A 25,917-nucleotide genomic window follows, 5' to 3' on the forward strand; every position below is an offset into this window, starting at 1 on the left:
GGCTTGTCCTTCAAAGTCTGAATATCCATTTACTTACAATGCATCCAATGTGCTGTACCACACAAAGGCCACTCCATGGCAGTACTCAAGACAAAAGGAATACTGTAATTAGGACCAGGCTGATACTATATAAAATGGTGATAAATTTGATCTAACAAACAGTGTGTAGTGAAAATTAAAAAATAAATAAATAAATCGTTTAGCCTAAAATTTTCATTTTCACAAGTTGTAATAGGGGAAAAACAAAACAAAACAAAAAAAAACAACAACACTACCCCACAACTGCTCCACAATTTATCCCAATAAAAGGGAATCTTTATTATTTGGGTGTAAAATTTTATTTGAGCAAACAGCAGGACTCCGAAAACACCATATGTTGAGCCTTAAAGGTTCCAGAATAGTGGCAATCCCCAAGAGGTTATGCAATTTTTCAAACCATAACCTAACATCCAGATCCCAGAGTTTTCGAGAAATTAGTTTGCATAAAGTAACCCCTTACCAACATTGGATTTATTTGGGAAAGAATCTGGCAAATAGACACACCTGTATGTTCTGGTGATAGTGTGGGCACAGGAGCTGTGCTTGGCAAGATCACAAAGGGGGCTCAGCTTAACCATTAGCCAAGCTCCAGCAGCAACATCGAGTGTCCATGCCAGCACCAATTCTGGCTGTTTATACCCTCTTGCATGGTTCATCCACATCTACCATCATCTACCACAGCATGGTTCATACCATGCTGTGGTAGACAGATGCTGCATCTAACTGGGTGCCACACAATGACCATCGGAACCATTAGGGACAGTGGCCTGTTAGACCAGGGATCAGACTATTTAGTGTTCAAATCCCATAGTGTGACCAAGTTAAAAAAAAAAAAGTTAAAATGTGACTTGCACTCATGAAAGCCTTGTCATTAAGCTTGTGTCGCTGTTCTCAATGCCTATCAAGGTGCACAGCAAGACAGCAATTGAGGCAATTGGAATGGAGGTTTATCCTCTAACGATGAGTCCCGTTTTGGCATTTGACCCACTGATTGACAGTGATTGGTCTAGAGATCACACCATGAAAAAAAAAAAAGTCTTCACAGAGGATTGTCACACTATTCCTACTTGCAGGATCATGACGTGGCATAATGTACACCAAATGGACCCCACCAGTCTTCCTTCCAGGTATACTAACAGATTGGCATTAATGATTTGGTTATGGAACCAGTAGTACAGACTTTTTTCCAAAGTGTCCCTGGAAACTAATTTCAACACAATGCCAGTCTGCATGTTGCTCGAAATATCATGAACATCCTGCATGGCGGAAACGTGCTACCATCTTTGCTTGGCAACTGCAAACTGAGCTGCCAGCAGTGGATCTTGATGATTTGCAAGTCTAAGTGCATCCAGCATGGTAGAACATTCCCCAGACAACCAGTATTAACCAAATTGATAGCAACCAAGGTAAGCGTGCATATATTTATGCATGTGGTGCTTATACATTTTACTGAATAGAGCGTTTTTGAAAAAATTTATTTCCGTCTTTTCATGATTTGCATATCATTAACAGGTCTAGCCATGCTGCGATTTCAATAATTCCATGACTTTTCCTTCTGTGTGTTGATGTTGATGTGTGTATTTGCACATATTATCAAGTGTCAAATTCATGTGCCCAATCCCTTTAATATATCCCACTCATTGTCATGTGGTATCGCAATTGAGTAAGCAATATTCACTCCCACCCATCACCAAACAAAGCATCACAGAGTCGGACAGGAACATGAGCAGTGCAGAGAGGCAGCAGTGGTCTGGTGCAATAGGGGATGTGGGGGGGTAATTGATTAAGACCACCACAGGTATAGTCAGTTTGTACAATATTGTGATGAAAGCCCCTTTACTGTTGTTGCTGATCAGAGTATATTGTGCAGAACACACAGACACGCCTTGAGAATAAAGACGTTAGCGGTTAGAATCATGTACAGAAAAGGAAAAGAAGACCACTAACACTTATCTGTTTGGTGGTAAAGGGTTTCTTCATTTTCAGATCTCATCTTTTTGCATGTAAAGATAAACCAGCTTATTCTCCAAGCAAAATTTATTGGAACAGATTTTGGAAGAAAAGTATAAACAACAAGAAGAGGTCTGCAGAATGTCCGCCGCTTATCTGTTTTCTAACAAGTTCCTGCGATTCCATAGTAATACCATAAAAAGGAGTTTGCCATTCTTGAAATAAAGTGAACTACACTGTTGAAACCATTTAAGGTCAGGAAGAGACCAAGCTTATTTTCACTATGGTCACAAGAAGAATCGCCTTCTGACCAGTCACACTTAAACAATCGCCAAGAGGCTAATGCCCCCGAGACTCCGTATCCGACTCTCAGCTTCTCAATGACAGTAATAATATTTACTTCACCTGAACAGGAGTTTATACAGCTTACACAGCCCATACCGACCCTGCAGACACAACATGGAACCCATCAGCTGCTAATGTAATAAATCCACAACTACAGCGTTCTCGAAATTCTTCACAATCAAGAAATGGAACGGATTCTACCCCTAATGCTATAATGCTGCTAAGCAAACTAAATGAAAGGTTCTTCTACACCTACAACTTTACACAAGCAAGGAAGAAAAAAAATAAAAATAAAAAAATGTAATAGTAAGTCACTGAGATATCTGCAAAATTAATCCTGAACTTTATAAGTCAAAACAAAAATGCTCGGTCCTCAGATTCATCTGGGATAAGAGGACATAAGAGAAATGGAGGAACATAATTGGATGCAAGTTTATAATGATGCAAGTTTATTCTCTTAGTTTTAGTTTTAATTTTTGATCCCCAAAGAACGGGCTGGCACATACTAGTAAGGGGTGTCACCTGCTGAGCAGCACAATGTAGAGAGCATCTAACTACAGCTTCCTTTACTGCTAATGTAGGTAAGCAATTATTTTAAATGAGCCTCACACCCAAACCATTAACGAAACTACTTGCACAAGTCCGTATGGGACTCAGCCTCTATACCAGTGTTTCCCAAACTCCAGTCCTCACGGCTCCCAACAGGTCATGTTTTCAGGATTTCCCTAGTATTGCACAGGTGATGGAAGTATCAGGAGTTCTCCCACTTGTGCAGCACTATGAAAATCCTAAAAACATGACCTGTTAGGAGCCCTGAGGACTGGAGTTTGGGAAATACTGCTCTATACAAATCATTCATGTTGTACATATTTTTGTGGTTTAGTTGCCAGGATTTTTTTTTTTAATTTATTTTGCACATGAAGGGGCTTTGGTAGACTCTGGGCATGTCCAAGAGCTCAATGAACAGACATCCCCTCATTTTGCATACTAATCTTGATTGAGTCCAGGTAGCTCTCAATTCAACACTGTCAATTAGTGGCTCCTGTCAGCAGATACCGCTTGGTACTAGACTGCGGACAGGAGTCATCGTTTGACCCCGGCCTAAGTTGAAAACTATGGACTCTCTTAGATGAACCTATCTCACTGGAGGAGATTGAGGCTGCTTTAGGTTCCATGGCAAATAATAAGTCACCTGGAGAGGATGGTATTCCAGTAGAAGTTTACAAAAAGTACAGTAAATTTATTCTTCCACAACTATTAGAGGATTTTTAATGATGCATTTGTAAGGAGATAGGCTGAACCTCGGGTACCTGCATGCCGGGTCAAGAACTCTGTTCCCGTGGGGGAATCCTGAGTGGGGCAGGTCTTCCCCTGCTGCGTGAGGGAAGCAGGAGAGAAACGGGGCTTCCTGGTGACAGGAGGGGGCAGAGAGAGCCAAAAAAGGGCACGCAGCAACGCGGAGATAAAAGGAGAAAGCGCGCGAAGCAGAGCAGTTTAGGGCCAGAGCAGTGCGCAGAGCAGTGAGTGGCATGCTCGGTCTCCCTTGCCCTCAGAGAGTATTGGCGCTATAGCAGGTCATATAGAAAGAGCCCCGTCGCCTGCAGAGACAAGCGTGAACAGTAGCACGCCAGAGAGAGAGACTGCTGCAGAACCATGCAGAACAGAGGTGTGCAGAGCCGTGCACACAGAGCGGAGGCGAGCCGGGTGCCGCAGCAGACATAGGGAGGAGTGCTCCAGTCGGGAGCACCAGAGCCAAAGAGACCAGCGTCGCCTGCCGTCAACAGCGGGGACCAGGGAGAGCGGGACGTGCGGTGTGTGCCTAGTGATAGCCAGAGAGTACCAGGTGCTGTACACAACGTGCGTGAGTACAGCACACACGTTGCCCCCAAGAGAAATCACACAAGGGACTGAGACTTGCACCCTGACGTGGGGAGAGAATAGTTGTCCTGATCGTCTGTTACCTGACCACCCTCCATTTTAGATAGTTAATGAGCCACGTTGGACTCGCACCGGACTGTGGTCCGTGCCTTTAATAGCCACATTAGTATATGAACAAGGCTCAGTGGAAGGTACCGGAGACCGACCACTGCCGCCAGAAGACGGAACCAGCGACTACAGTTCCCTCCAGGAGGAGGCGCTGCAACCGCCATTGCCGGTGCTATTTAGTGTGCAGCAGGAGCTGCAATGTGAGAACTTCCATATACTCTTGCTTCCTAATTGTTGTGTTTGAACTGTTGCATTTCACCGTGCCTTTAATACCATTAACTTTTTACCTCCCTGCGTGGAGTATCTCCCCTGTAAATAAACCTGTTAACCCTTGCTATGCCTCCAGTCCGACACTGCATCCCGCGTTCCTGCTTGATATCTTACACTTGGCGTAGTCGGCAGGATGCAGTCTACGGGCGCAGGGATGGCAGACCAAGCGGTTGGGGGAACTCCAAGGGTCAGTATACCGCTGGGGACAATTTTGAGTAATCTCCCCAGTTCACAGGGAGCAACGTTCTGTTATGAAACTGGACTGAGCGAGTCAGGGGGATGATGAGAATGTACCCCATGACTCCTGCGTTAGCGGCAGAGGTTGCCCTGATGGCTTTAGAAGGAGAGGCCAGGGATTCCGTCATGCTACGACCTCCCCATGAGCGAGACACCTTTGACAAAGTACTGCAAATACTTGAAGAGACACATGGAAACCCCACGGACGTAGGGGAGTTGCGCACACGCTTATTTAGGCGTATTCAAAGAGAGGGAGAGACTGTGACGCAGTACATGAAAGCGCTACAGGAGCTACACACCACAATTCTGAAGAAAGATGGCATAGGACCCCGCAACATAGTTCTGCGAGACCAGTTAGTGACAGGACTGAGAGATGTGCTGCTTGGGCGGGCGTTGCGTGAGCATCTGCGAACTAACCCACGCATGACTTTTGCAGAAATTGGGGCAGAGGCATGCATAGGCGAGCAGGAGCAGGGGGTTGCAGCCTTGACAGGGATGGTCCGGTGTTGCAGAGTACCCAGCCCAAACAAGGAAGAGCCGAAGTGGTCCTGTGAATTGCGGTAGGGAATGAGAAGAATTTGGTAAGAAGTCGAAGGCCTGAAAGAAACTCTTGCTGCTATCCTGGAGTAAAGCGTCCTACCCCGAGGTAACTCACAGCTAAAGGCGGAAGAAGTCAGAGGGGAGGTGCGGAGCATCAGAAGCACCGCAGCAGTTGTCTCAAGATTTACTCCCAGTTCGCAGAGTGAAGAGCAAAGCCAAGTGAGATATGCTTGCCGCTGAAGTTAATGATCCAGATCAAAGTGCCCACCAGACAGATGCAGACGAGGGTGTTGAAAGTGTGGAAGGATGGGACACCTGTCCAGAAATGCCCCCCTCGAGACAGATGACGGGGAATGTTTTCTCATCCCTCCGAAGGTCCTGACAATTGGAGAGAACGTCGTCCCTGGTAGAAGTGGTAACATGAAAAGAGAGCAGCCACACTCAAAGCCAGACATAGCCACAACGTAGGACGCCGAGAAGAGATGAAGGGGTCGACTGTCTATGGTGAGATGTCTGTGTTAGTCAGGTGCGTGGGGGCGAGTCAGGTGACACTCCAAACTGGATCCGAAGATTCCGTCCATGAAGACCAACCCAAAAGGAAAGAAGAGGTGTCTAACCGAATGGTCCACCGAAGCATGTCATGTCCCAACCTGTTACAGGATTCCGAAGGGGAAGGGCGAGTGCTAAGTGTTCCTAGTATGCCCACTCCCACAGTTCCCGTTTGTGAAGAAGAAGAACCATTGGCTTCGCTCTCTGAAATGAAAAGTTCGCCGTCCAACAGCCCCGGAGATATTGACCGATTGGAAGAGGCAAAGCAGCTGGGTGAGACAGAGAGCGTGGCTGAAAAACAATGGGAAGTGACGCCGCAGTAACCAGTGCGGATGACGAAGGGTCCGGTCTGCATGGTCTTAATTCGTCCGACTCCAGTCCTGACGGGAGTGCACCTGACAAAGAAAGGGGGTGCTTTGGAGAAGAACTGCCAGTACTGAGTCCACAGGCTGAGGAGTCTGACCAAGAAGTCCCTAAGGTTTCTGATGAAGACCAGGAAAAGGACGAGACGTCTGTTGGCAACAAAGCTAAGAAAAGGAAAAAGAAGAAGAAAGGTGTGAATGTGACTGATGTTGCAGAGATATCGGATGAGACTGGAGATGTGGGAAAATCGAGTGAAGTGGTAGGGACTTTAGTCAAAGTTTGGAATGACCTCTACAGGCCTTACTGGGAGAAGATGGAGCCAGAAAGGCAGGAGGAGTTGCAAAAATTGTGGGCATCTGTCGGCCAACAGAAGACTGTATTGGAGTACGACGAAGCTTCGCCAGTGGAATGGCGAGCTAAAAGAGAGGGGGAGTGTAAGGAGATAGACCGGACCTCTGGTACCTGCATTCCGGGTCCAGAACTAGAAAGGCTTCATCCTCTGTTCCCAGGGGAAATCCTGAGTGGGGCAGATCTTTCCCTGCTGCATGAGGGAAGCAGGAGAGAAACGGGGCTTCCTGGTGACAGGAGGGGGCAGAGAGAGCCAAAAAAGGGCGCACAACAACGGGGAGATAAAAGGAGAAAGCGCGTGAAGCAGAGCAGTTTAGGGCCAGAGCAGAGCAGTGCGCAGAGCAGTGCGCAGAGCAGTGAGTGGCATGCTCAGTCTCCCTTGCCCTCAGAGAGTACTGGCGCTGTAGCAGGTCGCATAGAAAGAGCCCCGTCGCCTGCAGAGACAAGCGTGTACAGTAGCACGCCAGAGAGAGACTGCTGCAGAGCCGCGCAGAGAGGAGCAGAGCCGTGCACACAGAGCGGAGCCGAGCCGGGTGCCGCAGCAGGGAGGGGTGCTCCGGTCGGGAGCACCAGCGCCAAAGATACCAGCGTCGCCTGCCACCGACAGCGGGAACCAGGGAAAGCGGGAAGTGCAGTGTGTCCCTAGTGATAGCCAGAGAGTACCAGGTGCTGTACACGACGTGACCTTGAGTACAGCACACGCGTGCCCCAAAGAGAAATCACACAAAGGACTGAGACTTGCACCCTGATGTGGGGAGAGAATAGTTGTCCTGACCGTCTGTTACCTGACCACCCTCCATTTGAGATAGTTAATAAGCCAAGTTGGGCTCGCACCAGACTGTGGCCCGTGCCTTTAATAGCCACATTAGTATATGGACTAGGCCCAGTGGAAGGTACCGGAGACCGTCCACTGCCGCCAGAAGACGGAACCAGCGACTACAGTTCCCTCCAGGAAGAGGCGCTGCTCCCGCCATTGCCGGTGCTATTTAGAATGCAGCAGGAGCTGCAATGTGAGAACTTCCATATACTTTTGCTTCATAATTGTTTTGTTTGAACTGTTGCATATTACCATGCCTTTAATACCGTTAACTCTTTACCTCCCTGCATGGAGTATCTCCCCTGTAAATAAACCTGTTAACCCTTGCTCTGCCTCCCGTCAGTCACTGCATCCCGCGTTCCTGCTTGATATTTTACACATTACAGAGGGGTAGCCTACCACCGTCAAATAATTGTTGTGATTCCAAAAGAGGGATCCACTGCTTCCAGAATCTTATTGTCCTATTTCATTACTCACAGTAGACATTAAGGGTATGTGCACACGTCCGGATTGCTTGCAGAAATTTCCTGAAGAAAAACGGAAATTTTCTGCAAGAAATCCGCATTTTTTTTTTTGCGTTTTTTTTTCCCGGTTTTATTAGCATTTTGCAAGCGTAATTAGCTTGCAGAATGCTAAAGTTTTCCAAGCGATCTGTAGCATCGCTTGGAAAACTGATTGACAGGTTGGTCACACTTGTGAAACATAGTGTTTGACAAGTGTGACCAACTTTTTACTATAGATGCTGCCTATGCAGCATCAATAGTAAAAGATAGGATGTTTAAAAATAATTAAAAAAAAAAAAAAAAAAAAAAAGGTTATACTCACCTGCAGACAGCCGATCTCCTCGGCGGCGTCCGTTCCTATAGATGGTGTGTGTGTGAAGGACCTTCGATGACGTCGCGGCTTGTGATTGGTCGCGTGAGCGGTCACATGAGCGGTCAAGCGACCAATCACAAGACCGCGACATCATCACAGGTCCTTCACACAGAGCATCTATAGGAACGGAAGAGAGAGCATGCACCGAAGAGGCGGGAACACTCCGGGGGCCATCAGAGGGTGAGTATATGACTATTTCTTATTTTAATTCTTTTTTTTTTTACCAATTATATGGTGCCCAGTCCGTGGAGGAGAGTCTCCTCTCCTCCACCCTGGGTACCAACGGCACATAATCTGCTTACTTACCGCATGGTGTGCACAGCCCCGGGCGGAAAGTAAGCAGATCAATGCACTCCTAGGTGTGCGGAATCCCCGCAATTCCGCAATTTTAATGAACATGTTGCTTTTTTTTCCGCGATGCGATTTTTTCGCGGATAAAAATGCAACATTTGCACAAAAAATGCGGAATACCCTGTAAATAATAGGAGGCATATGTTAGCGTTTTTTTCGCGTTTTTTATCACGTTTTTATAGCGAAAAAACGCGAAAAAAACGTGAAAAATCCTGAACGTGTGCACATGGCCTAAGACACTGGCCAAATTTTTAGACAATAGGCTTAATAAAGTGATAATCTTCATAATTCACCAGGATCAGGCCGGCTTTATAACAAATATGTCAATGGCGGTTAATATATGGAGATTATATCCAAATCTTCAACTTCCCATTAAGAACCAATACCATAAAGCAAAAACTGTCCCTCGTAACAGTTAAGGCCTTCAATAGTAATGAGCGGGCTTTTCTGTGGAGTACGCTATCCCATATGAGATTTGGGGAGAAATTTATTTTCTGGATTAAGCTTCTTAATTCTGCTCCTCAGGCCAAGATCCAAGTTAATAACCTTAAGTCTGCATTTTTTCCCTTATAGAGCGGCACGAAGCAGGGCTGTCCCCTTTCCCCATTGTTGTTTTCCATTGCTAAAGAATAGTGATGAGCGAATATACTCGTTACTCGAGATTTCCCGAGCATGCTCGGGGGTCCTCCGAGTATTTGTAAGTGCTCGGAGATTTAGTTTTCATCACCGCAGCTGAATGATTTACATCTGTTAGATGGGATTCCCTAGCAACCAGGCAACCCCCACGTGTACTTATGCTGGCTAACAGATGTAAATCATTCTGCTGCAGCGATGAAAACTAAATCTCTGAGCACTAAAAAGTGCATCGCTCAAGACAAAGGACACATGGACATTTCCTCAAAAAAACCTGGAGCATTTGAATGGATACTTTATTTCCTGAATCAGAGTTGGAAGGATAGTTTGGGCTGGGGAGGAATGGGGGTTGAAAGTTTTGTTTAGAAAATGTTCAATAAAAAAATATCCGTAATGTAACATTTCATAATAATTAGGGGGGACACCCAGTGGCGTAACTACAGAGTTATGGGCCCCGATGCGAACTATCAAATGGGGCCCCCCCATGCCAAAATATTTTCCACCCAAATTCACATTTTCCCTATCCATTTGGCACACTATAGCTTTGTTGCAATGTTGTATAGTGTGACCTCAGTGGCGTAACTATCCGGTGCCCCATCCTGGTATATATTTGTCTCCCGTACTGCCGTTATTCTGTAATATATTAACACAGTCTTATAAAGAGTAGGGCAAAAACGTCTGCTCACAATCTACATGCGCATTCTCAATTTAGCGTATAGAGGTAAGACGATAAATTGCAAAGCATAAAAGATTAAAAAATGATCTCTCTGTCTATCTCTCCTTGAAATTGCTGCAGGTCCAGCCATAAAAGAGGATGGTGAAAGGACAAATGCAAAATCTCGATTTAAAATGTGGCGAAGAACTAAGTATCAGGAAAAAAAAAAAAAGATTTTATGATGACTGTTTCAATCTTCTACATACCACAACATAGGATGCTTTACACTGACAAAAAGAATGTATTTCCATCTGAAGCATTTTATCTTTAACATTATAAATCTGAACCTACGGACATCTGTTTCTTGGGATTCAGCGGCTGGATGTGTAATTTCTCTTACCTCTAAGTCGTACAGATATCTGAAATCATAATTTTGGTCTGCAGCCCCCTTCACGGCTTCAGCAAGTTCCAGAGCTCCTTTTCCCCCAAATGACCAGTGGTTACATGCAACCGCATCAAAAGCCCCAGAATCCTTGGCTATTTTGCACACTAGGTCAATTTCAGCTTGAGTATCAGTTCTGTATGTTTAGGAGAAAAATAAACATCCTTCTAAGAAATGCAAAAACAAAAAGTTTTGAAAACAAAGGTCGCACCTACATGAAATAAGTTTGCAACTTTACTTTTTGTCAATTATTTATGCACCAAACTGATCCGACAGCTATGATGTTATGTTTGTCCATCAAGGATTTGTCAGGTGAATCTGAGCCTTTATCTTAATGTACAGCCTGTATAAAGGAACCAGGTTTCTACTACATGTTATAAAAAAAAAGCTGACGTATCCATATAGAAACAAAGTAAAGAATTTGAGACCTTCCAAAGTGATTTGTACCTTTAATTCTGTGAAGAGATAATGTAACAATATATGACCATTCCAATAAGCACACGTTAATTAAATGCAGTATTCAGAATCTATAGAAGGGCACGCCTGGTGTCATTCCATCCCCATCACATTACTAGAAGGCTCATAACAATAGCGGTCACACTTCTATTAAGCCCAGACTAGCTTGTGTCGGTAATATGAGCAATGTCAGGGTCTTGGTTCTTCTGACAGGTTCTTGGCAGCCATGAAAAGTTACACCCATCAACCACAGAGCACCACTACAGTGTAATTATGGAAAGAGGGGTTAATCCTCACCCATCCCTTGCAGACTGTGAGCCCTCGTGGGCAGGGTCCTCTCTCCACTTGTAGCAGGCGGTGAGTTGTTTTATTCAATATTATTGTACTTGTTTTTATTATGTACACCCCTTTTTATGTAAAGCGCCATGGAGTAAATGGCGCAATAGTAATAAATAATAAAACCGTCCCAAGACGTAACACTTCAAGTAAAAAAAAAAAATCAATCCATCAATCCAAAAAAGTTGGACGCTATGGTTAATGTAAAGAAAACAGGAATGCAATGATTTAGAAATTTCTTACTAACATTTTTTATCCAAAACAAAATATAGAACACATATCAAAAGTTGAAAGTTAAGACATTTTTCCCCACTTTATGTGAAAAAAATAAACTCATTTAGAAATTGATGGCAGTAACAAATGCAAAAAAAGTTGGGACAGGGTTAACAAAAGGCTGGACAATTAAGTGGTACTAATGATAAACAGCCAGAGGGTCAATTTTCAACTAAGTCACGTGACTACGGTAGGTATAAAAAGAGCATATTATAGAGGCAGAGTCTCTGAAATGCAAAGAAGGTCAGCAGTTCACCAATCTGAACAACTGCCTTTAACCCCTTCCCGGCATGCGCCATACCTGTACTGCTCTGTGGGAGCTGCGTTCCCATAAACAGCAGTACATGTATGGCAGCACGATCGCGCAGCCTCACACTGAGCGCCACGGCGATCGGGTGCAGGTGTTAGATCTGTGTGAGAGCTGACACCCCGCAGCAACACCCACGATCGGTGCGAGCACCGATCACAGCCATTTAGCCCCTCTGATGCCCGTCAGTAGTGACAGCGACATAGAGGAGTATCACGCAGGGAATGGGTTCCCTGCATGCTTCCATCAGGACAATGCAATGGGATCACATTGTCCTGATGGTCTCCATGGAGAAGGTGGCTTCACAGTGCCTTCAGAGAGCAGGACCTGAGACGCCTCCTTCTCTGCCTGTCAGATGCTGGTCTGATGCCCTGCAGTGCAGATGCATTGCAGAACATCAGATTAGCGATCTGATGATATACAGTAATGTCCCATCTTGGGACAATGTAAAAAAAGTTTTTTAAAAATTTTAAAGTAAAAATATTTTTTAAACCATCCCCAAATGGCAATTTTTTTCCCCAATAAATACATGTAAATAAAAAATAAGCAATAAAAGTACACATATTTGGTATCGCCACGTCCGTAACAACCCACTCTATAAAACAGTCCCACTAGTTAACCCCTTCAGTGAACATCATAAAAAAAATAAAAGGCAAAAAACAATGCTTTACCATACCTCCGAACAAAAAGTGCAATAAAACGCGGTAACGAATATAAATAAAAATGGTACCGCTGAAAACGTAATTTTGTCCCGCAAAAAAAACAAGCTGCCACACAGCTCCATCAGAATCTGCCATACAGCTCCATCAGCAGAAAAATAAAAAAAAATATAGCTCTCAGAATGAAGCGATGCTAAAATAACACTTTTTACTATAAAATAGTTTTTATTGTGTTAAAGTGCCAAAACCTAAAATAATATATATATATATATATATATATATATATATATATATATATATATATATATATACATATATACACACACACACACACACACACGCACACACACACACGTATATACACATATAGGGAGCTTTTTTTTCAAATGAAATGGAAAAATGTCTAACTTCTAATCTGGGTCTATATTCTGTTAAATAAAATACAGGTATACGATTTCCAAATCGCTGCATTCTTGCTTCCGGAACATTTTGCACAGAGTCAGAATATTTTTGGAATTGTAGTTATACTTGCTAATAAATGTATATAAAAAGTGCCATTTGCACTACTGTAAACTTAAAGGGGCTTTCCCAGGAACAAAATTCATTGTAATCAATAGATCTTAATAATAATTTCCATAATTGGATGTGTTTAAAAATAAATGTTCCTGTGCTGTTATAATCTTATAAATATGCCGCTGTTTTTTTTTTATATGTGCGAATGTGTGTGGGATGTGTGCCTGTATATAGGGGGGTATGCGAGGGCTTATACTGTATATAGAGGGCTATGTGAGGGCTTATACTGTATATAGAGGGCTATGTGAGGGCTCATACTGTATATACGTATATAATGGGGTGTCAGCAAATTTAATTCTGCTCAATCTGAATATAAAATATCACTTAATATTCTGTAGTTAATATTGAACAGAATTAAATTTCAGCCTATTGATTCTGCCCTCCACAGTCAAAGTCTGTCATGTGGCCCTTGGGGAAAATAATTGCCCAAGCCTGCTTTAGTCTACTTATTATTCTTTAACCCTAGTCAATCATGTAACTAACCCAAAGATGGCTGCGGCTAAAGAGGCGCACGATCTAACTTTGAAAGGACTGTACCCAAGTTGTATCTTTCTTGGAGACAATGCTGTCTTAAATTCATTAATCTAGTGACAGGTCCCCTCTGGTACATATGAGCTGCACAGACTTATGCATGCTTCCATTGTCACAATAACTTCTTGTAAATCTCAAAGTTGCACTAGAGATTTGCAAGATGAAGATTTATTGTATAATTCTCAGTACAGCTGCCAAATCTTGTGATATGGTAGTCGGATATATTGCCAGCAGAGCAGAACACTTAGGAGTCAGGGTATGTTTCCACGTGGCATATTTGCCGCGGATTGGACGCTGCGTACAGCCACAGCCTCCAATCCGCAGCGGCCAGATTTTACAGCACAGTGGAGGTCATTTTATGAAATCCCATCTCCACTATGCGTACAAAGACACAGGTGGCAGACCTGCGTATACGCACATGCGGTGCGTCTTTATAGACCGCAACATGTCTATCTATCTTGCGGAGACGCTCAGTCTCCGCAAGATAAATATCACCGTTCTATGTATAGGATGCGGTGATTCCGCATGGCTCAGTGAACACATGTGGAATCACCTCGCGTACAAAAGCCGGCAGCGCTGTGGACGGGGCGGGTGTCCGCTGCGTCCACAGCGCTGCCATTCCGGACCGTGGAAACATAGCCTAAGGGTGGAGTCACAGGCTCGGAAACGTTGTCCTACTTTCTAGAAATAATTTATATTCAGCACCTGCAGGGAATCATTGAACAGGTAGATGTGTGGTACACTGCTTTAGCCTTGGGTGCAACTTCTTTTTAACCAATATTTAATAATTAGCGATGAGTGAATGTGCTCGGAGCATGCTCGGGTGCTAACAGGGTCTTCAGCATGCTCGAATAATATGCTCGAGTGCCCACACCTACATGTCTTGCGGGTGTTTGACAGCCACAACAATAGCAGGGATTGCCTGTTTGTTAGACAATCCTTACATATGTTGCAGCTGTTGAACAGCCACGAGACATGCAGGTGATGGGACTCCAACATATTATTTGAGCATGCTGAAGACACTTTGTTAGCACCAGAGCATGCTCAGATAACACCTTATCCGAGCACATTCGCTCATCACTAATAATAATGCTACATTTCAGATTGTAGAACTTACTTGAAAGTATTTAGTGCGACCACAACTGGAACACCAAAGTGCTGAGCAATCTGGATCTGCTTCTGTAAATTGCAGCAGCCATCCTCAACCAGCTGGAGATTCTGTAGGAACATAAGAATGATGAATTTGCTCTATAAACACAGATCATGTGCTTGTTCTGGATAACAAAAAAAGTCATTGTTTCTATGCCAAATATGAATTATTAATTACTTGTGTTCAACGTAGCTAATGCCTGAACATATGGCTAGGCTGAGGCTCTCAAGCATGCTGCATGAGACCTGCTATCAATCTGTTGCCACATACCGCATTGATATTATTACGCCAGTGCAATATTATACCAAGCAAGTAATGGTGTGAGGACTTGTTCCAAGTCACAGCTCCAACTACAGAGGATTTCCAGGAAGGCAAAGTAAGGACAGAAGTGCTCATATTGTACGGATGTATACTGATCATAATTTGTTGTAAACATTGAAGCAGTTTAATATGTCAGTACTTACAGGATGTGTTAGAAAAAAAAATCTCACGCCAACTAAATCCTTAATACATATAGATTTACAGGATATGTTAAAAAGGGATGTCCACATTTGGAAAACCCAAACTTAATCACTCAGTGCCCCAAAGAAAATAATAATACATATTTATACAGGGCCAACAAATTATGCAGCACTTTACAATTAAGCGGGAATACGTACAAGCAATAAAGACACTAGAGTGTAGGAAAGCAGGCGGTGAGGTCCTGGGTGATAGATATGTGTCGGTAATGGAAGCTGTACCAGTAACACTCGGTTAGGGAGAGGGTTTAATGTGACTGGATTTTGGGTCTGGGTTGTTTGAGTAACCAAAAGAATTTGTCTGGGAAAAGTGGAATCTATGATGTAGTCCGTAGTCTACAGGCCTAGTAACAGCAGCTGGGTTAGCTGAGCAGTATGGAGCATGCGGAGACTGGCGGAGGGCAGAGCTGCTGCAAAGAGGTGTGCTGGGGCCAAACAGAGGTGTTTGGTGAACACGTATACAGGGAACCGGTCACCAGAAATAACGCCATTAACCTGCAGACATGAGGTTAATACCGTTATTATGCTATCCAGCATCTGCACATAGCTGAATGCAGCGAGGAGAAAATGAACTTCATTCTCCCAGCCAGAATTTGGTTTCAGTCATGGAGGCGGAGGCTCAGCTGGTTCACTCACCCCTCTAAGTAAGCAGAGCAGCCACTGTAACTGAGCCCCAATGCAGAGACAGGGTCAGTCAGGGCCAGGGGCGCGGATACAGCGGCTGCTCAGAATGGTGACAACCAGCGGCTGCCCGTCTCCATGACTGAAACCGAATGCTAGCTGGGAGAATAAAGTTCATTTTCTCCCCACTGCATTCAGCTATATGCAGGGTCCGGGCAGGTTAGTAATGCTATTAACCTGCAGATTAAGCCCATATCTGCAGGTTAATTGAATATTTCTGGTGACAGGTTCACTTTAATACAAGTGTGAGCTGCTGTATTCCCATACAGAGGTTTTGCTATTTCATAACCTGGAATTTCACGGTGTATTTTTCTCCCAAGGGTTTGCATCAGTTCATGTAAAGAAAATAAAAAAGGAAACAAAACCAGCTCACCGCATGACCACTGTCTGCGCACGGAACTCCACGTGGATGGACGCAGTTGTCAGAGAAAGGAAACGGAAAAAAACTTGTTCCAGCACCACTTGAGTAAAATCCAGGCTTGTAACTTTATTTTCGCCAAAGTAAAAACAGTGATAACACGCTCTTCTAGACACACCAGGGCACAAACAGCGACGCGTTTCGATCTACTGATCTTTATCCTAATAAAGATCAGTAGATCGAAACGCGTCGCTGTTTGTGCCCTGGTGTGTCTAGAAGAGCGTGTTATCACTGTTTTTACTTTGGCGAAAATAAAGTTACAAACCTGGATTTTACTCAAGTGGTGCTGGAACAAGTTTTTTTTCGTTTCCTTTCTCATGTAAAGAAAATGCCTATAACTGTGAACATTTGGTTTTCTTTTTATTCTGAAGCAAACAACAAACATAGGACAACATAAATTAAAACTTCAGTGTGCATATTCACCCGCCTAAAGTCAGTACTTTGTAGAGCCTCCTTTTGTGACAATTACAGCTGCAAGTGGCCTTGGATAATTCTCTATGAGCTTTCCACATCTTGAAACTGGGATTTTTGCCCATTCCTCAAAGCAAAACTGCTCCAGCTCCTTCAAGTTAGATGATTTCCTCAGGTGAACAGCAATCTTCAAGTCTGACATTTTCTCTGTCACTGCTGCTGAAAACCATCCCCTCAGCATGATGCTGCCATCACCATGTTTCACTGTGGTGATGGTGTTCTTGGGGTGATGAGCTGTGTAGATTTGGTGTCAGACAATGTTTTTCCCTTTGCGCAAAAACTAAACTTTCATCTTATCTGACCATAGCACCCTCCTCTATACATTTGGGGAGTCTACCACGTCTTTTGCCAAACTCAAAACGAGCCTTAGAATTTTTGTGTGTAAGTAAAGGCTTTTTTTCTACCACCTCTATGGAGTGTTCAGCTTATTGTGGTCATATGGACAAATATTCCAGTCTCTGCTTGGGAACTATGCAACTTCTTCAAGGTTACCTTTGGTCTGTGTGCGGTCTCTCTGATTAATTTCTTCCTTGCCTGGGCTGCAAGTTTAGGTGGGCGTCCCTCTCTGGGCAAGTTTGTTGTGGTACCATATTCTTTCCATTTGATGATGATTGATTTGATGGTGCTTCGGGGGATCATCAGAGATTGGGATATTTTTGCATAACCCAACTATGACTTGTACTTCTCAACAACTTTGTCCCGGACTTGTTTAGAGATCTCCTTGGTCTTCATGGTGTTGCTTGGTTAGTGGTGCCTCCTGCTCAATGGTATTGAAGTGTGTATGGCCTTTCATAAAAGGTGTGTATATACTGACAGACTGGGTGACACTTGGATTGCACACAGGTGGACTTCCTGTCATAAAGCGTGACTGCTTGCACCAGAAATTTTTAGGGGCTTCATAGAAAAAAGGGTGAATCCACATGCACATGACAATTTTTAGTCATTTGATCACATAAATTTAAATTCATGCCTATATTCTTCTCACTTCAACTTAAGGCTATTTAGTGCATCACACAAAACAGATTACAAACATATTTAAACACGGGTTATAATGTAATAAAATAGGTAAAAAGCCAAGGGAGCCATTCCTGGTTGGTAACGAGACATTGTTGTATCACTTCATTAACAAAGGCAATCAGCGGCTACTGGTCAGCAACAGCTATAACTATTTTGTCAGAGTAGATGGATGTCCATTCTGACAGAATATTGAGGAGCTGCAGCCAACCAACAGCAGTTCATTGTTGTGACACATGATCACTGCAGCCAATCAGCGGCCGCTGAATGGCTGCTGGTCGGCTACAGCCTTCACCATTTCTTCAGGCTGACTGATTGGTTGCTATAGATATGCGACACTAAAGGCCCCGTCTCACTTAGCGACGCTAAAGCGATCCCAACAACGATACGACCTGTCAGGGATCGTTGCTGCGTCGCTATGTGGTCGCTGGTGAGATGTCAAACAGTGAGATCTTCCAGCGATCGCTGCTGCGATCTCACTGTTTGACATCTCACCAGCGACCTGTAGCGACCTGTACAACGATGTCACATGGGAGCTATTATGACGATTCAGTGTCTGAGTCGTCAACGAGGTCGTTGTTAAGGTGTCAAACACAGCAATGTGTGCTACCCAGCGGGACCTCAACGATCAAAAAACGGCCCAGGCCATTCCGACACGACCAGCGATCTCACAGCAGGGGCCTGGTCGCTGGTACGTGTCACACAAAGCGAGATCGCTACTGAGGTCGCTGTTGCGTCACAAAACTTGTGACTCGGCAGCGATCTCGCTAAGTGAGACGGGGCCTTACGTCACAAGTCACGGCTGGAAAAGTGCCGCTGCGGTAGAGGAGTATTGTTTTTATTTTCTATGGGACCCTGAAGTGATTAAAAGGGATTTTCTACTACTGGACAACCCCTGCTTACAGAACTCACCCTTAAGCCTTATAACCTCATACCTTTATAGAAAGTGTCAGCAACTTAGAAGGACAGGCCACATACATACACTGTGCGTCAGCCTACCGCGATTAATGAATACATGAATGCCACTATTGCTATACACAAAAAATGAGGAGTACTGGGAATAGTGGAATTCACGTATTCATTAATGGTTGTGGGATGACGCACAGTGTATGTATATGTTTGCACATTGGCCACAGTGTTACTTGTGCACCTGCATAGTAATTTATTATGATAGGTGTGCAGGCCCAATTTGTGGCAATATGCACAACTCTCTGATTAGAAGATCTTTGACACACTAACACTGCTCAAAATCAACCATTTCTCCAGACTACAGATATGCTTCCAAGCAAACTGGCTTGCACAATAATCCCTGAGAACGTGGCCACGTGACCATGGCAAATTATACTTTTCCATGTACTTTACAGTAAAGAAAATTAAATTGCAATCCCTCAATATAATCCTATTAAAATAAATACTTGGATTGTCTTTTACGACCTGTCAGAAGGCACAGGCCCGATAGGATAATAGACCTTTTCACAATGTAACAAAAATATACATCACCTCCTCTGTGTATTCCTTTGCAAGAGGAGCTCCGGCAGTGACCTAAAACAAAATGACACCACACTGTAAGCTCACATTTAGAGATAGCTATACAATAAAAAAGACAGCGTACCATTTTTAAATATAAAGTCCATATGAATACATTAACAAGGACTTTTTTCTTGCGGACCACCAATTGAAAGTTTGACAATATATCGTCTCACTTTTTTTTTTAAAATTTTTTTATTTCGTTGTGGGCACATTTTTTGCAGGACATGGGTAACCATTACCACCACTCTTTAGTTCACTTCTCAGCAAAATTAATCACATTCAAGCAATACTAGTCAACTGGACAATCCAAACTAGTTAGAAAGGTTCTTTGACAGAAAGTAAAGCGTCACCATGCTGGGATCCCCAGTGATCAGCCATAATGTGCAGAAGCCTGGCATAAACTGTTAGCAGCGCCACCACAGGGGAAACTAAGCATTACACCATTCAAATCAATGGGCCGTTTGTGTAGTAGAGAAGAGGAAAAGACAACCTCTATAATTGCTCACCAGTATAGCCCCCAAAATATGCTGGATCAAGGACCTAAAGTCTATTAAATCAGCATTCCCCAAGGCCTTATTCAGACATTAATGAGCCCGCAACATGTTCTGTTATTATTCTGGAACAGGTTCCCTCCATAGTCTATGGTGCCATTCACGTCAGGTTTTCTTTGCAGACCGTGTCTACGCTAAAATATAACCGAGAAATTTTCATTTTTTGATGGAGTCAAAGAACAAAAATTACCCAGACAAGTCTACTGGTCCGTGAAATTCATGGACAGCACACAGATGTCATCAATGTGCTATCCATAAGTAAAATGTATTTGATATGACATGCTTATTTGTGGAAACAACGGAAATTTGGTGAAAATTTGGCAACTTTGCCCTTACATCAGAGAGATATGTCACACAAAATACTTAACATTTCCCACATGTCAACATCAGCACAATTTTTTAAAGCTTTTTTTTCACTAGGAAGTTATAAGGGCTGAATGCTGACCAGCGGTTTCTCATTTTTACACCAAAATTTACAAAACCTTATTTATTTATTTTTTTACGGACCACATTACATTTGACGTGACTTTGAAGGGTCTATATAACAGAAAATACCCAAAAGTGACACCATTCTAAAAAGTGGACCCCTGAGGGTGCTCAAAACAACATTCAAGAAGTTTATTAACCCTTCGGGTGCTTTAACAGGAATTTTTGGAGTGCAGAAGGAAAAAAATAAACATTTACTTTTCATTCACAAAAATTTTCCTTTAGACCTAATTTTTTTTTATTTTCGCAAGAGTAACAGGAAAAATATGGACCCCAAAATTTGTGCAATTTTTCCTGAAGATGCCAATAACCCATGTGTGCAGGAAAACCACTGTTTGGGCACAAGGCAGAGCTCAGAAGGGAAGGAGTGCCACTTGACTTTATAAATGCTAAATTTGCTGGAACAAGTAGTGTACACCATGTCGTGTTTGGAAGGCACCTAATGTGCTTAAACAGTGAAAATTGTGAACAAGTAACACCATTTTGGAAACTAGGGAACTTATCTAGATGTATGGTTAGCACGCTGAACCAGCTGGTGCTTCACAAATTTATAATGTTGACCCGTGAAAATAAAAAAAATAAAAAATTCCCCACAAAAATGTTATTTAAGCCCCAATTGTTTTTTATTTCCACAAGGGTAACAGGAAAAATTGCACCATACAATTTGCTGTGCAATTTCTCCTGACTGTGCAGATACCCCATATGTGAGGGAAAACTACTTTTGAGGCACAGTGCAAAGCTCAGAAGGGAAGAAGCACCACATTGGAGTTCAGATTTTGCTGGAATGCTTTGAGGGTGCCATGCCACATTGGCAGAGCCCCTGAGGTGCCAAAACAGAAACCCCCTATATGTGAACTCATTTTACAAACTACACTCTCCAATGAATTCATCTAGGGGTGCAGTGATCATATTAACACCACATGTGCCTCACAGAATTTTATACCATTGAACGGTGAAGAAAGAATAAAATGTTGTTTTAGCCCCAAGTTTTTAATTTTTCTTATGGCTAATAGGATAAATTTTTACAACAAACTAAGGTCCATTTTTTCCTGACTGTGCCAATACCCTACATGCAATCAAGAAATACTTTTCAGGCACAGTGCAAAGTTCAGAAGGGAAGGAGCGCCATTTTATAGTGCAGATTTAACTGCTACGGTTTGCGTTTGCCATGACCTACTGGGAGAGCCTCTGAAGTGCTAGCACAGCAGAACCCATGTAAGTGACCCATTTTTACAAACTACACCACCCAATGAATTAATCTATGGGTGCAGTGATCATATTAACTCCGAGTGTGTCACAGAATTTTATACCATTGTGCAGTGAAGAAAAAATACCGTAATTACATTTTTAACCACCCAAATTTTATTTTAGCCCCATATTTTACATTTTAACACAAGAAGATGGGAAAAATGGCACCAAAGTTTGTTCCACAATTTCTACTGAATGTGGCTATACCCCATATGTGGCTGTACAGTACCGCTTAGCCACACGGTGAGGCTCAGGAGGGACGGAGCGCAGTTTGCCTCCTAGAGCACAGATTTTAAAGGGAACCTGTCACCAGAATTTGGCGGGTCCTTTTTTGGGTCATATGGGCGGTGTTTTCGGGTCTTTTCTTAACCCCTTTTTTTCCCGCTGGCCGCACGCTGGTTGCGAAATTGACTTGATGTTGATTCGCTTTCCTCCCTAGTTAACGCGTGCGCAAAGCAATCTTGCCTTGCGCAGGCGCAGTATGCTTTGCCCAACTGCGGGCAAAGCCGTAAACCATTAGTGCGCATGCGCCGGCGCACTGTGTCCCGGAAGTATTTCGCTGTGTTCCGGGAGTGCGCATGCGCACTAATGGTTTTCGGCTTTGCCCGCAGTTGGGCAAAGCATACTGCGCGTGTGCAAGGCAAGATTGCTTTGCGCACGCGTTAACTAGGGAGGAAAGCGAATCAACATCAAGTCAATTTCGCGACCAGCGTGCGGCCAGCGGGAAAAAAAGGGGTTAAGAAAAGACCCGAAAACACCGCCCATATGACCCAAAAAAGGACCCGCCAAATTCAGGTGACAGGTTCCCTTTAATAAAATAGTTTGTGGACTCCATATACAGAGCCCCCAAGTGCTAGAAGAGCAGAATCCCTTTCTTAAGTGACCCCATTATGGAAATTATACCCCTTTGGGAATTTACCGACAGGTGTAGTGATGATTTTGGCTCCATGGTTGTTTTCCAGAAAAAAGAAGCAGTGAACTTTGAGGAGTGAAAATTGCAAACTACAGTTGTAGTGACCAGTACGTTATGCCTAGCTAATGCTTCTGGATACACAAGCCCGTAAATTAGGCAGGCTTTCATCGCTACAAAAATAACAAACATGTGGATGCTATACATGGATTAGGTACCTCGTGGGGCTCAGAAGGGAGGTGGGTACTTGGATTTGGGAGCGTCCAATGCTGAATGGGGAGAGGAGCAATTTCGCTTTTCGAGAGCCTTTGTATTACCAGTTACGTAGTGGAAGCCCTCCTATACTTCCGTTAACAGATGACAGACCTGAGTGGGGACTTACTTTTTTGTGGAATGAGTTGAAGCTTTTATTGTGAACATTTTATATAAGGTTTGGGATCACATTTATACTGCTCTCTACGCTGAGCACTTATATTGAGGATGCCATCTAAATCTCCGAGTGGCGTGATTCAGATGAAACACCTGAGGGTTCCATTCCCTATAATGAGGCAGCAGAGTTACTCTGGACTCCATCTAGCCTCTGGACTCCGCGCTTTTATGCATGCCTAAAAAGACGGACACTGTCAGATCATATACGGCCAGACGTCGTCCACATTGCCTCCATCTGCCTCATTATATGGAATCTTCCGCCGGCGATTCCATCTGAATCAAGTATTTCAGAGATTTACGGTACATGGAAACCCCAGTGAAAGCGAGCGCTCAGTGCAGAGCGCAGAATAAATGTGAGATGAGCCTTACTGCCATCTTTAGGAGGTAGAATGAACAAATGAATAGCAGGTGAAGAATTGGTTTTATTTGTTTTTATGCTGGTCCTTGTGTGGTATAAGTGATAAGGCAAATTTATTCTTTGGGTCCATGTGATTACAGCGATAACACATTGATATCAGGTTTTTATGTTTGGCTGCTGCCACACACTAAAAGACGTTTTTGCATTGCTATATTTTAGAAGCTATAATGTTTCCATATTTTGGCAGACCGTCAGCAATTCAGGAATTTTTTTTGTCATTCTGTGTGTGGTAAAATTGATAAGGCAGCTTTATTCTTTGGGTCAGTACGATTACAGCGATACCACATTTATACAGTTTTTAAGGTTTTGGAGCTTTTAAACAAAAACTTATAGAAAAAATTGTTTTGCATCGCTTTATTCTGAGAGATATAAAACTTATTTTGGAGCTGTAATACTGCTTGTTTTTTTTGCGGAACAAGATGACGTTTTTAGCTGTACAATGTTTATTTATATTCACATTTTTTATTGTGTTTTATTTTGTTCAGCAGTATGATGAAGCATTGTTTATTTGCCCTTTTTTTACTGTGTTTTCTAAAGGAGTTAACTAGTGGGGCAGTATTATAGTTTGGGTTGTTCCGGACGCGGCGATTCCAAATATGTGTACTTTTCTTGATAATACATTTTTTCATACAAATATTTATTTATGGGTACAATATACATATATTTGTATTATTATTTTGTGATTTAGAAAAAAATGTTACAACTTTTTTTCATTTTTATTTTATTTTTTTTTCCTCTTTTTTATTTACTTATTCCAACTAAGGGATTTTCAATTTCTGCAGTCTGATCGCAGTTATAACATATAGCAATGCAGGAACATTGCTATACCTTATAACCTGTAAGCCCTGAAGACACAGGTTAGTTAGATCATGCACTGCGCATGATCTAACTAACTTCCTAATGCCTAGTGACCCGGATGTCGTCATAACAACATCAGATCACCATGGCAGCCATCGGGACCCCTGACGTTGTTCGGTCTCTGATAAAAGGGCAGAGGGGCTTTCTTCCTTCCGCCTGCTCCTGAAATGCTGTAATCTAGTTTGATCGCAGCAGTTAGGGGTTAAAGTGCCGGGAGCGGTGCGGGACCGCTCCTAGCACTGAGTGTCAGGTATCAGCTGTCAATCAGCTGACACACAGCAGCAATCGCCTAGACAAATCCATACGTCCCAGGTCAGTAAGTACCAGGCCACAGGAACGTTTGGATACGTCTAAGATTGGAAAAAGGTTAATGTTTTTTTGGCAGGCTGTCTCCAACGTTGTAAATCTTAAGATCTACATCTTCGTAATATGTTTATTATTTTATTTCTATTCCCATTCAGTGCCTGCAAGTGGAGATATCAACACTTTTTTCTTATAATCACAGGGAAAAAAACATTTTGGATTTATTTCAATGTTTCATCAAAAAAATAAATTGGCTTAGATGCTATCTCATGGAATTATAGAGCCCTATAAAAGGGAATCGGTCATGTCCTTTGTAGTACGTAAACTGTCCCGAGTGTGTTGTTAGTGATGCAATCTGCATCACTAACACATTTATTTAATTAAAAACGGTGGTCTCATCATGTTTGGAAAAAGCACTTTACACACCGCATAGACTCAAGTATAAGATGACCCGAGTATAAGCCGAGGCACCCAATTTTACCACAAAAAACTGGGAAACCCTATTGACTCGAGTATAAGCCTAGTATGCATTGTCCCTTCATCCCCATCCTGGTATGCATGGCCCCCTCATCCCCATCCTGGTATGCATGGCCTCCTCATCCCTATCCTGGTATGCATGGCCCCCTCATCCCCATCCTGGTATGCATGGCCCCCTCATCCCCATCCTGGTATGCATGGCCCCCTCATCCCCATCCTGGTATGCATGGCCTCCTCATCCCTATCATGGTGTGCATTGGCTCCTCATCCATATCCTATCCTGGTATGCATGGCTCCTCATCCCTATCCTTGTATGCATGGCCTCCTCATCCCTATCCTGGTATGCATGGCCTCCTCATCCCCATCCTGGTATGCATGGCCCCCTCATCCCCATCCTGGTATGCATGGCCTCCTCATCCCTATCCTGGTATGCATGGCCTCCTCATCCCTATCCTGGTATGCATGGCCTCCTCATCCCTATCCTGGTATGCATGGCTCCTCATCCCTATCCTGGTATGCATGGCCTCCTCATCCCTATCCTATCCTGGTATGCATGGCCTCCTCATCCCTATCCTGGTATGCATGGCCTCCTCATCCCTATCCTGGTATGCATGGCCTCCTCATCCCTATCCTATCCTGGTATGCATGGCCTCCTCATCCCTATCCTGGTATGCATGGCCTCCTCATCCCTATCCTGGTATGCATGGCTTCCTCATCCCTATCCTGGTATGCATGGCTCCTCATCCCTATCCTGGTATGCATGGCCTCCTCATCCCTATCCTGGTATGCATGGCCTCATCATCCCTATCCTGGTATGCATGGCCTCCTCATCCCTATCCTATCCTGGTATGCATGGCCTCCGCATCCCTATCCTGGTATGCATGACCTCCTCATCCCTATCCTGGTATGCATGACCTCC

The 25,917-nt window shown here is 43.5% G+C and overlaps 1 protein-coding gene across 2 annotated transcripts in view; it reads right to left on the bottom strand.

The window, feature by feature from the left end:
- The window catches only part of MTHFD1L (methylenetetrahydrofolate dehydrogenase (NADP+ dependent) 1 like), a 310,972-nt gene that overhangs the window by 81,808 nt on the left and 203,247 nt on the right, over window positions 1-25,917 (bottom strand). For both annotated transcript variants that reach the window (XM_077283047.1, XM_077283048.1), the window contains 3 exons: window positions 19,289-19,330; window positions 14,654-14,754; window positions 10,360-10,537 (listed from right to left, as the gene is read on the bottom strand). In XM_077283047.1, coding sequence (XP_077139162.1) covers window positions 10,360-10,537; window positions 14,654-14,754; window positions 19,289-19,330 — 321 coding nt within the window. The remainder of the gene's footprint in view (window positions 1-10,359; window positions 10,538-14,653; window positions 14,755-19,288; window positions 19,331-25,917) is intronic.

The sequence above is a fragment of the Ranitomeya variabilis genome, chromosome 2 (assembly GCF_051348905.1).
Source record: "Ranitomeya variabilis isolate aRanVar5 chromosome 2, aRanVar5.hap1, whole genome shotgun sequence".
NCBI lineage: Eukaryota > Metazoa > Chordata > Amphibia > Anura > Dendrobatidae > Ranitomeya > Ranitomeya variabilis.